An 18,121-nucleotide genomic window follows, 5' to 3' on the forward strand; every position below is an offset into this window, starting at 1 on the left:
CTCCAAGCAGAAATAAATACTGAAAAGGAAGCTAAAAAGAAATCAAAGCATACACAAGAGTTGTAATATTTTAAAGCATGGAAAGAGGAATGAAGTGGAATAAACAAAAGGTTAAATTAAGGTTAACATAAATTAAAGCAATGAAACAAAATTGGGAAGACAACCAAGCTGAATGAATAGAATGCGTGAAACCAGATAATTCACACAAAATATATCAAATAAAAAAGAGAGATGCATAAGGCATATTAAGGCTGTGTCATTGTTCAGCCAAGGAAAATGTCTCCAGCTTGGGAAGGTGTGAAGCTGCAGGTTCACATAGACCCGTGATGGATACATAATAAAATATAAACTAATATACTATTGTATATTAGTAGTAAAGTAGTGTATTGTAATATACTATTGCTGTTATAAAAAAGGAAAAACAATACAATGATAACATTAATAATGACATACTATTAATAGGAAGAGGCACCTCAGTCAGTTATGATGCGAGGTGGAAGATTGTTAAAAGTAGTCTGATTCAAGCTTAAGGTTTGCTCAAAGTCAGTACAATGATATAGGAGATGAAGAAAATAAGGAAATAACTACACTAATCAGGTGCATAGAGACACTTGACCTGCTTGTAAACCTGTCATCTTAGATGAGACTTTGTTAAGGTGAAGAGCAAACCTATACTAACAACTAATAAGCCAAACCCTGTATACAACAGCTAAAGCTACAGGTTTGAGAAGCTGAATAAAATGAATTAAATATGTGGACACTACCAAGCTGATGAGCAAGTTACACATTTTTTTATTTTTATTTGTTTTTTAGAGCAGAAGCTGCATATTAAAGGTCACACATGCAGCTGTCTGTGAGCTCAGTTTTTTTTCCTCACACTTCTGCTCTGTTTCTGGCAGCAGCTTTTTCTTTTTCTTTTTGTGTCCTTGATGATGATAAGTCCAGAGCCAGCTGAGAGCTGGGTTATCTGTTTTGTTTTATGTGACAAGGCTGAGAAATTAAAACTTAGTTTCTTGTTTTGAAAAAAAAAAAAAAAAGGAGAGGTTTTGTGTTTCTCAGCCAAGAACAACTACAATTTTGTTTTCTGTTTTGAGAGAGGATAATAATAATAATAATAATAATAAAACAAAGAGTGATGTTTTGTTTAAGTATTGAAGCAGGCTAATACTGCAACATATCGTCTAGTGCATGATCTGCGAGCAATATATGAAATCATCTCATTTATCTTTAAATAAACTCCAATTATGGAGACCTGAAGTCACATGCTTAGGGCACACCCTCAGCTGAAGGCAGAAAGCTACTAAAACAAAGAAAAGAAGCTATACAGAATGCGCCACAGCCACAAAACTAAGTATTCACATTCTTTCTGACTCTTTGTGAGCCTGAGTTATGACCTTGGCTCCCTGTTTTTCTGCTTCCACCAAGGGTGGGGGTGACGCTCCCGTGGCATGTGCTCTGTTCTCTTTACTATCACAAAAAAAAAAAAGAGAGAGAGGCCCCTACTCTCTGAATACAATATTCTCTTCATAACTCGGCAGTATGAAATGTCATGAAACAGTGTAACTCACTCACAGTAAATCAGCAGTATAGGATAATACAAACCTATCTAATAAATCTAATGATTTTCACATTCTTTTAACTCAGAAGTATGATGCAAACTAAAACTACATACTGATTACACAAGAAGTATGATGTGGCCTACAGCAGTATCATGATTCACTCATTTTGATTACAGGTATAATGTAATATATGACAGCATAATAATCTCACAACTGCTACAAGCACATTTGCCTTTCTTAACACATGCGAGTGAAAGGCAACTGTTAAGAAAATGCCCTTTTGGGTGAGACAGGCCCAGAGGTCCTGCATGCAAGCGTACTAACACACATACATGCAATGAAGAGCAGCTTACACTAGAGCACACACTATATGTGCGCCTCTATATCTCACATTGGTGTTAAAACAGGAAAAACTTAATAGTTTTGTTATCAACTGCTGAATTTACCCACTACTGACATTTAACTCTCCAGCTTGCAGGACAATAGGTGAAACGTTTGTGAAAACAGAGAAGGAAAAATAAAGACACAGAGAGAGTCTGGTATGACCAAGCAGTGACCAGACAATAAATTTAGTTGGTAATACAATAAATTGTGAGATGCTTTCTGCTTGATTGATGCAACACAAGTAATTTACATGGGAGGAAACTCCTCATGTGATGCGACATTTAGCAATTTGCAAGTGTGCAGCACATCAGAAGAATGACTATGAAATTACAAAGGGAAACAATTTTACTGACAAAGGATGAACAAAAAGCAGCTCCCACAGCTGAGCAAAAGAAATGGCTGAAATGCGGAGCGCAACTAAGAGATGACTTGTGAAGGAAAACCAATACTTCCAAACATCTCTACACAAAACAGCAGCCTTAGTGACACATGGAGTTACTCTCCATGCGTCAACAGGAGGGATAGGAGATATAATCTCCAAAACACTTTTACACTCTAAATTTCGAAACTTCAGCAAAAGAATTTGTCAGAACATGCATGATTTGCCAAAAAAACACAATGTACAAGGGAATCTTAGACCAAAGAGAGGTCATTTTCCCACACCACCCCATCCTTTTCACACAATCCATATGGATTTTATTAAACTAAATGAATGCCAAGGCTCAGAATACGCTCTAGTGATCATAGACTTGATCTCAAAATGGCCAGAAATCTATCCAGTAAAAAAAGCAGATGCCAGTAGCAAAATGTTTGTGCAACCATTTTATTTCAATATATGGCATCCCCACTCTGATAAGATCAGACAATGGGACACATTTTGTTAATGAAGTAATCAGTAAGGTCTCTGAAGCACTAGGAAATAAAACAGAGACTGAGAAAATGCATGGAAGAAACAGGAAGACCATGGTCTGAGTGTATAGGCCTGGTAAAAATGTGGATGAGACTGACACAAAGTTCTCAGAAACTCACAACTTGAAATTACTTGAAAATAAAGAGATTGTTCTAAACAACTCTCCAGTATCTTGCAGGTTGAAACCAGGCGACTGGGTCCTGATCCGAGTTCTCCACAGAAAGAATTGGAGCTCGCCCCGCTGGGAAGGACCCTACCAAGTGCTCGTCACCACGCCAACCGCCTGTAAGATAGCAGAAAGACCATCTTGGATTCACCAAAGCCACTGCAAGAAAGTCAGTGACAGCCCAGACTCCTAGGCGCCGGCACCCCTACCCTCAGGTGATCTGACTGGTGAAGGGAGGGCTGATCGGGTATATCCCGCCCTCTGCTTCTTGCCAGTAGTCTACTCACCTGAGGACCTAGGTGTGTTTGGTCGCCATGAAGACTCCTGTTGTCCTCGTGGCTGTCCTCCTACTCTCAGCAGGACTCCTCATGTTTCTAGAGGATGGTACAGAAAACGAACAGCACCATCTACGGACGAGATGGACGCATGACAATTCACACCTCCGTGACATGACACAAGACCACATCCACCCATGGATGAATAACGCATGGTACCGCTACGTACATGACAGAACTAAGGGAGAGCCTAATAACACTGCATGTTACGTCTGCTCCCACATGCCATGCACTTCAACACATCCCACTTTTTATGGAAACTACATGAATAAAACACAAGCCAAGTGCGCTGCCAGCTTCGCGGGCATTGGCTATCAACATAATAAAATCATCATCAACGAGACAAGCTCATCTACCATCTACTCGCTTAACCTTTTTAGTATCTTCCAGGGACCACCCCAATACGAGGTAATCACCGTCGAAAACGCTGGACTTGACAACGGAACGTGTGACCAGCTCTTCTGGACCAACTTCAACGTGACGAATCGGAGCACGTCCATTCACTTCCCAGTGTTCTTGGACCAAACCCCAGGGAAGAACCACTCCATGTGCTACCGACAAAACAAAGGCAACAGACCCCTAGGCGACACCACCAACTGTAACCAAACCGCAACCAACGGAGAGGGCGCACCTGTAAACACGTCTGCGCCCAGCAACGGCACCTACTGGGTGCAGGGAATGGCCTGGCTGTGTGGACAACGTACCTACTTCATACTACCACCCGGATGGACGGGCACCTGTGCCCCAATCTTCATTTCAGACCACACCTTCAGGATGTCAGCTGTAAATATCTACTACTACAAGATGACGACGAGACGTCTCCACAGTACAACCACATGACCCCATCTATGGCAGTGATGTGCCAGAGGAATTTAAGCTTTGGACCACCGGACAAAAGGTCCTCCACTCACTGTTTCCATGGGTGGGCACCGGAAAGAACATGCTAAGAATTGAAACTTTGGATTACCGCTTTGGACTGTTCCTGAATGCCTCATGCAAAATCAACAATCAACAAAATGAAGAGATTGATGCCCTGCGCATAACTGTGATGCAACACCGAGTCGCACTGGACATGATTCTGGCTGAGAAAGGAGGACTCTGTATACTCTTTAACAACACATGCTGTACGTACATTCCAGATAATGTTCACTCTTCCAACATGACCGACGCCTTACGCACGCTGAAACATCTCAGGGACGCTCAGCAACAGGACTATGTCACGAACACTGAAGATTGGCTTACCTGGCTGTTGAGTGGTTCGTGGAAATCTCTTTTAACAAAAGGACTGGTTTTTGTAGGAGTTCTTCTACTCCTACTCTGTTGTTTTACTTCTTGTATCTTGCCATGTGTACAATCAATGATTAATAAAGTTGTTGCAGTCCATGTGCAGGCATACCTGACACTGCCCATGGACGAAGATGATGATAATCCACCTGACACTGAAATGCTGTGATACACCAATGTATGACGTGCTGATTAAAAATGCGCTGCAAGAAATTATGCACAGATAATAAACCAATGGTGTTTTAACTAGTGTGAAAGTTAAACAACAGGAGGGAAATGTGAAAAGATTTTGTTTATTATTCAAATATGTTTTGCTTGTGATTGTGTAAACTCTGAATGACGATTCACCCTGATAAACATGAAACCTTGCCTATGCTTATCATATGCCTGTGAAGACAAGTTCCTGTGTAAAGAAGAACGGAAAATGCCACTTAAGCAGACGTTTAGTATAGTACGGACAGAATGTTTAGTAAGATATGCATTTGTCAGTTAAGCAATCTATATTCTGAGAATAAGCGGAGACTGCCTCTGCTCTGTTGTGATAACCGCATGCCTATATAACCTGCAATAAAGAAGTGTACTGTGTGACTGTCTCTTGAGACGCTCACCCCATGTACATGTGATTGATTATATTGTCTCACTGTGTCTCTGTTTTACTTTGGCAGCCTTCTATTTGGGAGATTTTCCCTTAACAGAGTCTGTATACAAAATGTATAGAAACAGAAGCCTATAAGTAAACATTTAAGGAGGATTTTCTACTGCCTTGTTTAGATGCAACATAAAAATGATCAAACAGAACAACACTAAATGTTAACTTGTGTTTAGTTTTATGTTTAGCACTTTGCTCTGACTGCCTGCAGCATTCGTGTGACCTATACATAAATACTGCGCCTGAACGCCTCTCGCAGTCTGCCTTTTGCTAAAGAAGCTAATCATCAGAAGATAAAATGTGTGGTTGCACCATAATAAGTCACATTTTCATGCAGGCCAAAAAATTTGGTGTCTTCAGCAAATTGCTATCTTGTTACCATCTTATATTTTCTCTGCTAGTAGTTAATAAATAAAGTTGTTTGGCTGTCATGTGTAGGAGGAGGTTTGTTCTAGAACCAACAGTTTTAGCAAAATTAACATTATAATGTTGAAATAGTTTAGTTGTTGTTCATCTTAATTTGACTGTTACTGCGGTTATTAAATGCTATCGTGCAACATAATTAAATGTGCCGTGAATGTGTAACAAGCTCTTGCACACCAGTCTAAGTAAAGTGCTGTGTGAACATTTTCTCTTTTCAGGTTTACAGCTGAATGATCATATTTGAAAATCAAATGAAAGTTTTATTGGATTCCAGTTTTACAGCACTCCCACCCTGCATGTCTACATTAATTGTTTTTATTGTTTCCCAGGAGACAGGCTTTCTTGTATTTCTTTTAAAGATCTTTCAAAATCTTTTGTTGAATATTGACACTTGGAATTTTTTCAGTCCAGTCCTTGTATCAGACCATTTTCAGCAGATTCTTTTTTGTGTGTTTTGTCCACCAGTAATGAAACTCAAAGAAAACAAAATGTGTTACATTTCTTCTCAATTTTGCACTTTAACTAACAAATGCTATGACATAATATTTTGCATCAGCTAGGGGATTTCCAAACTTGTTGCATTTCAGGATGGCGTGCAGTGTGTTATAAAAGAAACTGACTGAATATAAATGGGCCTAACACTTATTTGAAGCAGGTCCACAGTATCTGAAAATCATATCTTTGAGAAACAGGAAAACAAAATAGCAAAGACATGGAACTCTGACACTCAGCAGAACATCACTCTCTTTATGGTTATCATCCATACACATGATATTGATCAGTCATGACTGCACTTACATAACTTAAACTTAATGGAGTAAATGTAAAATACCTGATATGAGATGTATTTGACTCTAATAATCTGAACAGTCTTAAACTCATCACATGTATGTCTCACACACTGTGGTTAGATCACATGTGTGTTATAGATAAGTGCAACACAGTCACGCCTGATCATTGCAAGTACACAGAGTGGAAACTGCTGCTTCTCCAGAGGCCTACTGTTGTTTCTTTCTAACCTGACAGCTGCACATTAGAGCTCTGCAACTTTAAACTGAATATGTTTAAACCTTAAAGGTCACTCTATGTATTACAGCTCTGATGCTCAGCTACAGACTGAAAAAGAGACGAGGAAATCACTTTAGCTTGTCGCCAGATCATAGTGGAAACAGTTTTATTGGTTGAATAGAAGTTCTTGGTAACAAATAGCCTGCAAGTGCTGCTCCTGCATTTCCAGCATTGCAACATTTCAAACACCCACACCTGTCTGCTTCCATCTTCCCACAGATATCCGGTTGTTCAGTCTGACGTCACTAGCCGTGTCTGGGCCTAAACTCCGCTGCAGGTCCATATATCAAACGATCACTGTGGCATTACTGAGAGTTGAAAAACTGTCTAAAGTCTTTCATCTTTAATAAAATGATCAGCGTTCTTCTCTACCAGGTGTAACAATTGAGTTTAACATCCAGGCATCCATGAAAACGGAATTTATGACATTTAACGGCGTTAGAAGTTAGCAGGAAGTTAGCTCGCTAGCTTCTATCTAAATACAATATAGCATGTCCTGACTGCAGGGGTTTAGAAACAAATTCAAACGTACAGCTCTGCTATCACTTCCAACATAAATGAAGACAGAAAACTAAACCGCAGTGACGTTTGTAGGGTTACTGAAGTTTGGCTAGCTGGTATATAATGATGTGCTACGTGACCGCTAGCGACACAGCTATGTTAGCATAATATAAACAAGCTAACTTTTTTTCCACTCGATAAAAGTTAACGTGAGTGTTCTCGGTGGTCAGGAACAAATGTAATCGCATGGCAGGATGCTATAAAAGGACTAAACTTCAGCCAGGAGAACAACTGAGATAATCCGTCCACAATACGAGGTTAGTTATTCATATACTGCTGCATGGGCTGGGCTGTAGTTACATCCTAAGGTTTTAAAAACTGAGCTTAAATAAATGATTAGCGGTAATAAAAGCCGAGGGAGGTCTACGGTGATCACTGACTGTTTTTAGGAGCTTTTTGAGATTAAATAGAAGAAAATACAAAGCATTAAACATGTTAACAACACAAAAGCCATATTAAACGCAGACTACTTTAAATGGTAAATGGCCTGTATTTATATAGCGCTTTACTAGTCCCTAAGGACCCCAAAGCGCTTTACATATCCAGACATCCACCCATTCACACACACATTCACACACTGGTGATGACAAGCTACATAGTAGCCACAGCCACCCTGGGGCGCACTGACAGAGGCGAGGCTGCCGAACACTGGCGCCACCGGGCCCTCTGACCACCACCAGTAGGCAACGGGTGAAGTGTCTTGCCCAAGGACACAACGACCGAAACTGTCCAAGCTGGGGCTCGAACCGGCAACCTTCCGATTACAAGGCGAACTCCCAACTCTTGAGCCACAATCGCCCGGAAGTAGGATTCGTCGCGTCATCACTGAACAACCGGATACTTTCTGTTTTGTGGGAACCATCTATACATTTTTACAATCTATCCCAGATGTAAACTGGTCAATCAGGTAAAGAAATACAATATCTCTGGGTATCACTTTTTAGCCTGCTGCCCTCGCTGACAGACATGGATATTTATTTTCCTCTTCAGACATTACAAACAGGTTAAAATTCAATAAATCCTTAAAATACACTTTTTACTCGGCACCATTTGGCCAACTGTGCCATTTATTTTAAATATTTAATATTAAATAATTCCAGAGTGCAACAGTGCAAAATGATGGTGATTTCTAAATAAATACATTCATTAATATTAGTCTTTATTCCTAAAAAAACCCCAAAGAAACAAACAGGGACATTTGATGATGGATAATTTCTGCTTTTTTGCAGACCGTCAGTTAATAAAATATTTATATCCCCACTGGGGACATAAAATTTACAGGGTGAGATTTGTAGCCTCCTCTACAAATCTCACCCTGAATGCAATGCAAAAAATATTTATGTAAGTTAATAACATGTTATGAAATCAATCATCAACCAATCATTCAATGGGTCAGGAAAAACAGTTCTAGCGTTTCAGATTTGGAGGCAGATGCATAATGTTAGATGTACGATGTTTTGTACAGATATACGTTTCATTATCACATCATCATCTTATTTAGTGTATGATGCATGCATCTACAAAAACTTGAAGGAAGTGATAAAAGGAAACAACTCATTGAGTAACTTCAGTTTTCTGATGATCTGACAGACAGACGGAGTGAAGAGACACACTGTTCTTCTGAAGTTTAACAACTTTTCTGCATCAGGATCAAAGTCAGAATGAAAATCCTCCATTTTCTATTTTTCTGCTTCTTTTCAGGTGAGGATGATGATCTAATTTTCTCCTTAACCTCCTAGGACCTGCCGTCCACATATGTGGACATCACATTTTGGGTTTTCTAGACCAAAATATTAAATTTTGCTCTACAAGGGCGTGATATCCACTTACGAGGACATTATACTGCCACTGTTCTATACAAATTTAAAATGAATGTCCTCTTATGTGGATTTTATTTCCTAAATATCTCTCTCTCTCTCTCTCTCTATGTATATATATATGTATATATATATATATATATATCAGGTAATTCTTTGTTTTTACATTCTTCAGGTCCCAATAAGCCCAAATACCAAAGAGTTTGGGTCTTGGGAGGTTAATGCTTTATAAAATACATACATTTATATAAAATATATTATGTTATGATTATCAATCTTATTTTTTACATTTTATTTCGTTTTTTTCATCTGACAGATCCAGCTCGGCTCGTCAAGGCAAAACATAATATCTGGTCTGCTGCTGAAAGAGCAAATGGTACACTTAGCTGCAACTTATTTTTGTCTGGAAGCACAAAGTTTTTCTGCAAGGAAAAATGTGTGCGAGCAGAAGATACCCTCATTAAAACAGATGGAAGCACAGCTCAGAGTGGGAGATTCAGCATTAAATATGAAGATGGAGCTTCAGGAAGTGGAACTTTGCTTTTGTTCTTCACACACCTGATCAAGTCTGACTCAGGAATGTACAGGTGTGCTTTGGGAAGCTCTTCTGTTCCAGATTCTTACTATGACTTTGAGGTCAGAGTTTCAAATGGTGAGTTTGTAGTAAAGTTGACTGAAATTAAAAATGTGGAGACCCCCCCCCCTTAGGTCTCATTTAGTAATATGGACCACTTTTAGATCAAGCTGTTTAAGTAATTCATACAAGCAACTTTAACCTGCTATGACATGTAGGTGTTCATGTTATACGACATGTAGTAACTGTACTAAGATAACTTGAACTGAATTTTTAGCACCTCAGTGTAAAGCCTAGAACAGGGAGTGCCCAAGTCCAGTCTCCGAGAGCGTCCTGCACCTTTTAGATGCATCCCTGTTCTGACCAGTGATGGGAATAACGGCGTTACAAGTAACGACGTTACTGTTTCAGTAACGAGTAATCTAACTAATTGCTATTCCTATCATTACAACGCCGTTACCGTTACTAACAACAAAATGTGGCGCGGTCGCGTTACTATTTTTCAACAAACAGAAGGTTGAAGCTGTGCTCAGGTTACCGCAGTTTATATCAGTTGCACGGAAGTAGCTGTAAGTAGTCTTGGCGCTACAGCTTTCCGCGGATGGCAATCACTTTCTTGCAGATGATCACTTTTTGGCACAACACCTGGAGCTAAGGGGGCAAAACAATCGCATGAGTGCTGCTGTTTGGCTGAGGAAGAATAAAGTAGTCGTGGTAAGCCAATCACATGACCACTTCAAGAGGACAAAGTAACAAGGTGATATATACCAGTTTTTAAATTGTGTTGATAGGCCACGTAAAACCAGAGTCGTGATAAACAATATATACGTGTGTTTTTTCCTGAATAGTTTCGTCACGTTTACTGTCTAAGGACAGAGCTAACAAGCACTCTCTGCTTATGACCAAAAAGTAAAAAAAACAAAACAAACAACAACCCGTTCGTGCTGGTGGAAAAATGCACCCTGTTGCCATATCAAAAAATGATATGGCAAAATGACATTTGGTTGTTTAGGGAAGAAGGGGAAGTTTTAGGAGTGACGGCGAGAGAGAGAGAGAGAGAGAGAGAGATTGTTTGGAATGTGTAGTTAATGTGTTGTCTCTGTGTTGTCTTGTGTAGTTAGTGTGTAGTGTTGTGGATAGTTTTGTGTTGAGTGTCAGAACAATGAGGCGACTGCTGTCTCCAGGTAGAAACAGCAGTGATACACCTGCTGCTGTCAGACCTGCAGGTATCAGGCTGTGATGTTCTCCTTTATAGTGGACAGAAATTATTTTTTTGGGAGTGACACAAATAATTTGTGTGGTATCTTATTGAAAGCACAACACCTGAGTGTTATGTAATTAGTTTGAAATGGTTATAAAAAAAAAGAGTAAAATGTAAATGGCTGCAAATAACTTGTTGTTTGCGAAACTTGTGCATATGAATTTAAAATTGGCAATTTATATTTGCATTTAGAATCTGGTAACTCAGTTACTTTTTTGAAGAAGTAACTAGTAACTATAATTAATTACTTTTTCAAAGTAGCTTGCCCAACACTGGTTCTGACACACCTGAATCAAATGTCAGGTGTGTCATCAATATGCAATAATTTTTTGACTCTAATTTCAACTCTCCTAAAACCAACTCAATTTTACATCAACTCCAAGTATCACAGTGTAAAGCAACATCCTGCTTTGGTTCAGATTTAATTTTCTTTATAACTAATTTTAAGCATCAATATTATGAGTTAACTCAGATGAACTCTAATAATTCAATATTAAATAATTTATAAATTTAATATGAAATGATAACTGTGTTAATCTGATCCAGGAAATGTGATCATAATATAACAGCTTACACGTTCAGTTCAGACTGATTAATATTTTTCTATTTCACAGATCTGGATAAAAATGCTGGTTTTTATCGCACCGAAACTGAAGGAGAAAAGATCACAATGGCATGTTCCAACAACACATATGGACACAGGAAGTTCTTATGTAAGAATCAGTGTAAGAATGAAGGGGAGATCCTCATTGACACAACTAATAACAAATCTGTGAGTGGCAGATATGAAATTGAATACAGACCAGGATCCATGTATGGACTGTATATGAACATCAGAAAGCTGACCAAGTCAGACACAGGATGGTACTTGTGTGGGTATGGAAACCCTCTGTCTCCTGATTCATACGCCAGAGAATATGTTCTTGTCATTGATGGTAAGTATCTTTTCAAAATAGCAAAAACATTTTTCATATTTCATGTGCCTTAAAATACTACTTAAAATAGTACTAATATATAATAGTACTACACTGCCTGAGAGATCATTATACCTTTCTAACATCAAACAGGTTTTGACAAACAAAAAACATGCCCATGTTTTTGTTGTTGTAGATTTCCCAGTTTAATATGTAACAGTACTAACGTATCTATCAGCTGATTTAAAAAGACTGCGATTGAACCCGACTTCACAGTTTATCAGAAAGATTTTTATTATGAACTAAATGCTATATTTTGTCTTTGGTAAATTGTTGTATTTGACAGTATGGTAGTATTTTTATCATTATACTGTATTTGCATGTATCTCTATAAAAAAATTTTCTCTGTGTGTTTATTGTTCACAGATACAAACCCAGTTATTTCCACACCACAAGGAACAACACAGAGTGAAAGTGTCACTCCAGGAGTCTCTACACATGGTCCTGACTCCTCCTGGCTTCTGGTTGTGCGTGTGTCCTTGGATGGTGTTTTGCTGATGGCTGTTTTCCTCATGCTCTTCTACATTAGTAAGACAAGGAGGAACTTTGGACTGAACACCAGAGAAAATGACACAAACATGGAGGTGAGTTTGTGTCACTTGTTTTCTGTCTGTTGTTGCAGGTTTCAGTGAGTGTTGTTGATTCATGCTGTCAGTGTGACTTTCTCAGTGAAATGTAGTGAAAAGAGGTGATTATCAAAGTTTCTTTAATCATACCGTCTTCACTACCAGAGGGAAGTGAAGACAAGTTGAACAATTTTTATAACAGACAGAAAGCTTTTCTATAATTATGTACTTACATAATTATAGAAAAGCTTTCTCTAGAAAAAACCTTGTGCTTCTTATTTTTAAAGTTCAGTTTGCATAAAACTGCGATTTTCCATGAGCTTATTAAAAATCTGTTTTGCATCTCAGTTTTTGGGTTTTTTGTTTTTGTTTTTTGCCTGTCCCTTTCGGCACTGAAGCAATCGGAATTGTTGTCTGAAGGCCAAGAAAAATGTCCAACGGATTTATTTTTCCAAATGGATCTTCATGGCTTTGCCACATTGTTCAATTTGAAATGTATTTATTTGTTTATTCATTTTATTTATTGCATCTCAGGTTTTATTTTAATTTTTTTTTTTTCCATTTTCAGTTATCTGTCGGGTATGAGAACTGGGATCCAGCCTCCAAACATGATGAGTCCAAAAGCAGCAGGACCAAACCTACTCTGTATTATTAAAGACCAAAATGTAAAAAGTAAAAATTAAATTTGACCATCTACTCCCCGGGGTTATCTGCTCTTCGAGGTTTGTTCCATTTTGATATTTTTGGACCTATATCTGATATTTCATGATCACCTCCCATATAATTTGCATCACTAGGCTTCATTTTGTTCCTGTTATTCAAATGCATACACATATTGACACAGTTAATTACAGACATGGAAAGTAACAAAGTTTTTCATTTTTTTTAAAATGTTTTCATAAAGAACAGCTGATGTACTAGGTTGACTCCTTTTCCACCATCATTTCATTTTCATATTTTTTAACATATTTCTGTAATTTCATAATCAGCTCTCATATAATTTACTTCACTGTGTTCCTTGCTGTATAATAGCTGTATTTAAATGTAGCATGTAAAACTGATTCAATGTTATGATAAAGAAGAACATAGTCTCTGTTTTGCAGTAAGGTTTTTGCTTTCTTTGAAGTTATTCTTCCCCAAAATTAACTGTAACTGAAACAGGTTTTACACATTTGGTTTTATTTCATACATTTTTGTTTTTATTTTCATGTATGTGCTTACTTATGCAATGTATTTGAAACTACTAGCTTCTGTTAGAAGGTGCAGAAAAATTAAACATATTTTGAAAATGCAAAATAATGTGATGGTTCCTTAAATGAATTAGACACATACAGAGTGCTCTACAATGATAAGTCTGTGCTATTCAGGAAAACAAGAAACGATAAAACAAACAGGGGAAATACAATCGATAGTTGGAGCAGGAGTCTGATTAAGGGATGTCCAAATGGTCAACAGCATTTACTAAACAGTTTTTTCGACCTGTGGTAGCTGATCCTGATGAGGATAACTGGAAGAGGATGAAGAGATGAATTGAAATTCTGAGCCATGACAGCAGCCTTGATCCACAGGGGATGAAGTCAGATGTAGAGATCACTGTTAAATGGGAACTGATAATAACTGATTATCCAGGCTGGTGTCAGGGCCTTTACATAAGCAGCTCCTCTGTTGATCCTTTTGTTTTTGTGTTTATTTTTTTTAAATAAACAATTGTTATGTTCAGGTGTTCAATCGATCTGTAGTAATTAAGGTAGCTGGTAATAAACTGTTCACACACCACATTTAGACCAGATTAAAAAAAGTCTGTGATTAATTTGTGATTAATTGCAAGTTAATTATAGACAAACGTGCTCTTAATTGCAATCAAATATTTCATTCAATTTACATTTCGAGTTTTTACACAGCCTGCTGTTTACTGCTGCTGACATGGACCAACAACCTGGTCTCAAAGCTGTTCTGGATATAGTCACCACCAGTCACCATCACATGATCTAATCCTGGTTTTCCTGCAACACTCACAGTTTATACTTTATACTCAGTCTACAATGAAAGAAATAATGTCTGGTTTACCTTTTTCCTTATCATTTAAACCATGGCACCACCTTGTGACAAAAATAGAACATTTCTTCACCCCTGAAGAATAGAATAGAATAGAATAGAATAGAATAGAATAGAATAGAATAGAATAGAATAGCCTTTATTGTCATTGTAAAGGGTACAACGAAATTGGAGTGCCACTCCCTTGTTGAAAAAATACAATAATAAATATAAATGTAAAATATAAAAGGTACAATAAAACAAACACTAGTAAGTACGATATATACAGGATAGCAGCATTAATATAATGACAGTATGGATAGCAGCATAATAAATGACGGTGACAGTATCATGTAGCTAAGCAGTTTCATTTGTTTTTGTGCTTATTTACTACGGTGATAGCTCTGGGAAAGAAGCTATCCCTGAATCTGTTTGTCCTGGTTTTATGTGACCTGTACCGTCGGCCTGATGGTAATAGTTCAAACACTTGATTGCTGGGGTGAGAATGATCCTTGATGATATTGCCAGCTCTGCTGAGGTACCGAGCGTTTGCAATGACCTCCAGGCTGGGCAGAGAGCAGCCAGTGATCTTCTGGGCTGTGTTGATGACCCTCTGCAGTGCTTTCCTGTCTGCAGCTGAGCACCCTGCATACCATGTTGTTATGCCGTACGTTAGGATGCTCTCTATGGCGGCTCTGTAGAACATTTTAAAGCATGAAATATGTTCAGAGCTGTCATGGTCCTGGGTCATGCGACCCAGTGTTTTGAGTTTTAGTTTATTTTGATGTTTATTGTTTGTTTAGGTTCATTAAGTATTCTAGCTCATTTGTTAATATATCACCCTTGTGTTAAGTCTCTCTTGCCCTTCATGTGTGTTATGTCTGTGTGTCGTATGTTGTTAAGTTCTTGTAGTTATTTCCAGTGTTGGGACTAACGCGTTATTAAGTAACGCGTTACAGTAACTACGTTATTATTGTGGTAACGAGCACGGTAACTAGTTATTATGCCAAAATCAGGAACGCGTTACTCGTTACTGGGATTTAGATAGGCTCGTTACTCGTTACTTCGTGTGGTGGATATCGCGGAGCTTCCACAGATTCAATAACATTAGCAAGTGGTGGAGGCCAACAGGTGGATGAAGGAAAAGGGAGGCAAGAGGAGAGACCCGAAGCGGCCGCCGGTCCGCGTGTCAGGTGAACTGAACTTCAGGTAAGAAGTTATGACCTGCAGTCTATCGGAGTCAGATATAAAACAAGTTTAGGTGGAGTTTATTTTCGGTATGCTGACATTTTTGTACTGCGTGCTAGCTAGCATGACGGAGTTTCTATACAGCTGGGTGGGTGCTATGTTACTGATGTTGAACTTTATTTTGTTCATACGGTTAATTATTAGAGTTGCCAACCGTCCCGTAAAAAACAGAATCGTCTCGTATTCAGAGAAAATATTACGCGTTTCGTACTGAGGTGAAAAGGAACACAGTTTGTCCCGGACTTCAGCTACAATGAAAAAGACACAAAGCTGGAGCTGCACAGCTGCCTCTTCTTCTCTCATTCTCTCCTGTTTCTACTTCAATCACGAAACTGATCAATGATCAGCTGATCGGCTTTTCTCTCTTGTTTATTTATCGCCCACTTTGCGCCAGAAAGAGGAAACCAGCGGATGTCGCGTTAAACAACAGCAACACGTTTAAGCTTGATCAGCTGTTGTTAGAATTTATTTAATATTAATTTCTAGTATCAGCTGATGTTTGCTGGAGCCACAGCTGTAAAGCTGCTGGTCATGATATCGGTTTGGTTATCTGGTGAGAGGGAAACATGAAGATGAAACCAGGAGATGTCCTTACTGAATCATCAGAGCTGAACAGGTGATGGAGAAACAGGTTTACCTTTTAGGTGACATGAATGAGTTGAAGGGAAGTTATGAACTGTTTCTGAGAGACAAATAACACCAGGATCCTTTTCTAAGTAGCTGACAGCTGGTAACTGTGCAGGGGCGGGTCTAGCAAAGTGTTGCCAGGGGGCCAGGTAGGGCATTAACAGGGAAAGGGGGGGACAAGGAAATACTTTTCTTTATTATTCTCATTTAAAATGTCTCGCTTTAAAAAAAAATAATTATCTGAGTCTTACAACAAACGATTGATAGATTGATACATATATACCATCAGAACAGTGTACATCACTGTCACAACAGTGTTTATTTTCATTCAAAGGCTTTATGATTTTTCCTATAATGGTGGGCCGGTCTCTAGTCAAAATGCCCGGGACGATTTTTTTGTCCCAGTCCAGCTCTGTATGCAGCTCATCTGCAGTCTGGTGTTACCTACATCTTCCTATTCAGAAGGCAGAATTTCCAAGTTCTGAGTACAATCAAAAGCACCACGACTGCAGTTTTTGTGTTGGATGTAAAAAGCAGGCTAGAATCATGGCGGCGGTCAACGACGGTCCAGGCGTGGGATTTCTCTCGTGGAAATGTGCACATTATTATTTCCTTTCTATTGGTAGGTGGCACAGTGCACTTGTGGCAAGTAAGCAAGCTAGAAGACTGGCAGTCTTGCTGGGTATCCAGTTACGGAAGCAACACATTAACAAGAGAATTCTGAGTAAAACCAAAGTTACTTTCCCTAGTAACTAGTTACTTTGAAAGTAACGAGTAACTTGAAGTAACTGAGTTACTTTTTTAGAGAAGTAACTAGTAATGTAACTAAGTTACTAATTTAAAGTAACTTACCCAACACTGGTTATTTCTGCCATCTTCCCCTGTACTCAGTCTCCCTGGTTCTGCGTCTACGTGTCATGTTTCATGTCTATGCAGTTATGTTAAGTTCATGCCATGTTTCATTTCCATGTCTATGTCTGCGTGTTTCCTGTTTTATTTTGGAAGAGTCTGGTGTTCTTTGTTCATTGTAGTTAGTGTTACTCTCCCCTGTATTGTCATTATGTTCCATTCTAGTCAGCTGTGTTCTCATGTGTCTCCACTTCCCCTGATCGCCTCATGTGTGTATTTAGTCCTCAGTCTTGCTGTGTTCAGTGTCGCGTCGTCTGTGTTCTCACCTCCATGTTTTCACGGTCAGTCTATGCAGTGATCATCATAGTCGCTGAGTCGTCTTAGTTTGTCACAGTATTAGTTTTCCCAGTTTAGTTATAGTCTAGTTTAGTCACTCTATCCCTGCTTTGTTTGTACACTTTGTCTTCAGCCATAATAAAGGCTCGCTTTCTGTTAAGTTCACTCCCGTCTACTCACTTGTGTACGCATCTGGGTCCATCACACACACCACCGCACGGCCTGTCTCCGCAGACCGTGACACAGAGCAAATTAAAGTTTGGGGTTTTGATCTGGTTCCTTCCACTGCAACAATGCAATCACAACTTTATTGCTGCTGTGGTTCTTGATCATTTTCACCCAGTGTTTTTGAGTTCTTGTGTTTTGGTGTGATTTATGTATCATGACTCATGTTTTAGGTTGATTAGCAGTTTTTACGTTAGTCTATCTTCAGTTTCTTATATTTCTTTTTGGTTCATTATCCTTTAGATTCCCCTTGTGTCTCTGTCCTGTGTCC

General features: G+C 38.7%; 1 protein-coding gene across 2 annotated transcripts; it reads left to right on the forward strand.

The window, feature by feature from the left end:
- Positions 1–8,935: 8,935 nt before the first annotated feature.
- LOC102077343 (polymeric immunoglobulin receptor-like) lies at positions 8,936–13,810 on the forward strand. Of its 2 annotated transcripts, XM_005455847.4 has the most exons (5): positions 8,936–9,040; positions 9,473–9,808; positions 11,606–11,926; positions 12,332–12,549; positions 13,100–13,810. In XM_005455847.4, exons 1-5 carry the CDS (start codon positions 9,001–9,003, stop codon positions 13,184–13,186), a joined length of 1,002 nt encoding a protein of 333 aa, XP_005455904.2. In that variant the 5' UTR covers positions 8,936–9,000; the 3' UTR covers positions 13,187–13,810. The 2 variants fall into 2 exon arrangements, with proteins under 2 accessions (XP_005455904.2, XP_019209819.1); XM_019354274.2 differs by lacking the exons at positions 8,936–9,040; positions 9,473–9,808 and adding an exon at positions 10,463–10,487.
- Positions 13,811–18,121: the final 4,311 nt, after the last annotated feature.

The sequence above is a fragment of the Oreochromis niloticus genome, linkage group LG3 (genome assembly GCF_001858045.2).
Source record: "Oreochromis niloticus isolate F11D_XX linkage group LG3, O_niloticus_UMD_NMBU, whole genome shotgun sequence".
NCBI lineage: Eukaryota > Metazoa > Chordata > Actinopteri > Cichliformes > Cichlidae > Oreochromis > Oreochromis niloticus.

What these genes read in the sequence shown, in the direction of transcription:
- LOC102077343 (XM_005455847.4), top strand. Translation starts at nt 9,001, where the DNA reads ATGAAAATCCTCCATTTTCTATTTTTCTGCTTCTTTTCAG. An exon ending in ATTTTTCTGCTTCTTTTCAG is followed by an intron (nt 9,041 to 9,472) that starts GTGAGGATGATG and finishes TTCATCTGACAG; the next exon opens with ATCCAGCTCGGCTCGTCAAG. An exon ending in TGAGGTCAGAGTTTCAAATG is followed by an intron (nt 9,809 to 11,605) that starts GTGAGTTTGTAG and finishes TCTATTTCACAG; the next exon opens with ATCTGGATAAAAATGCTGGT.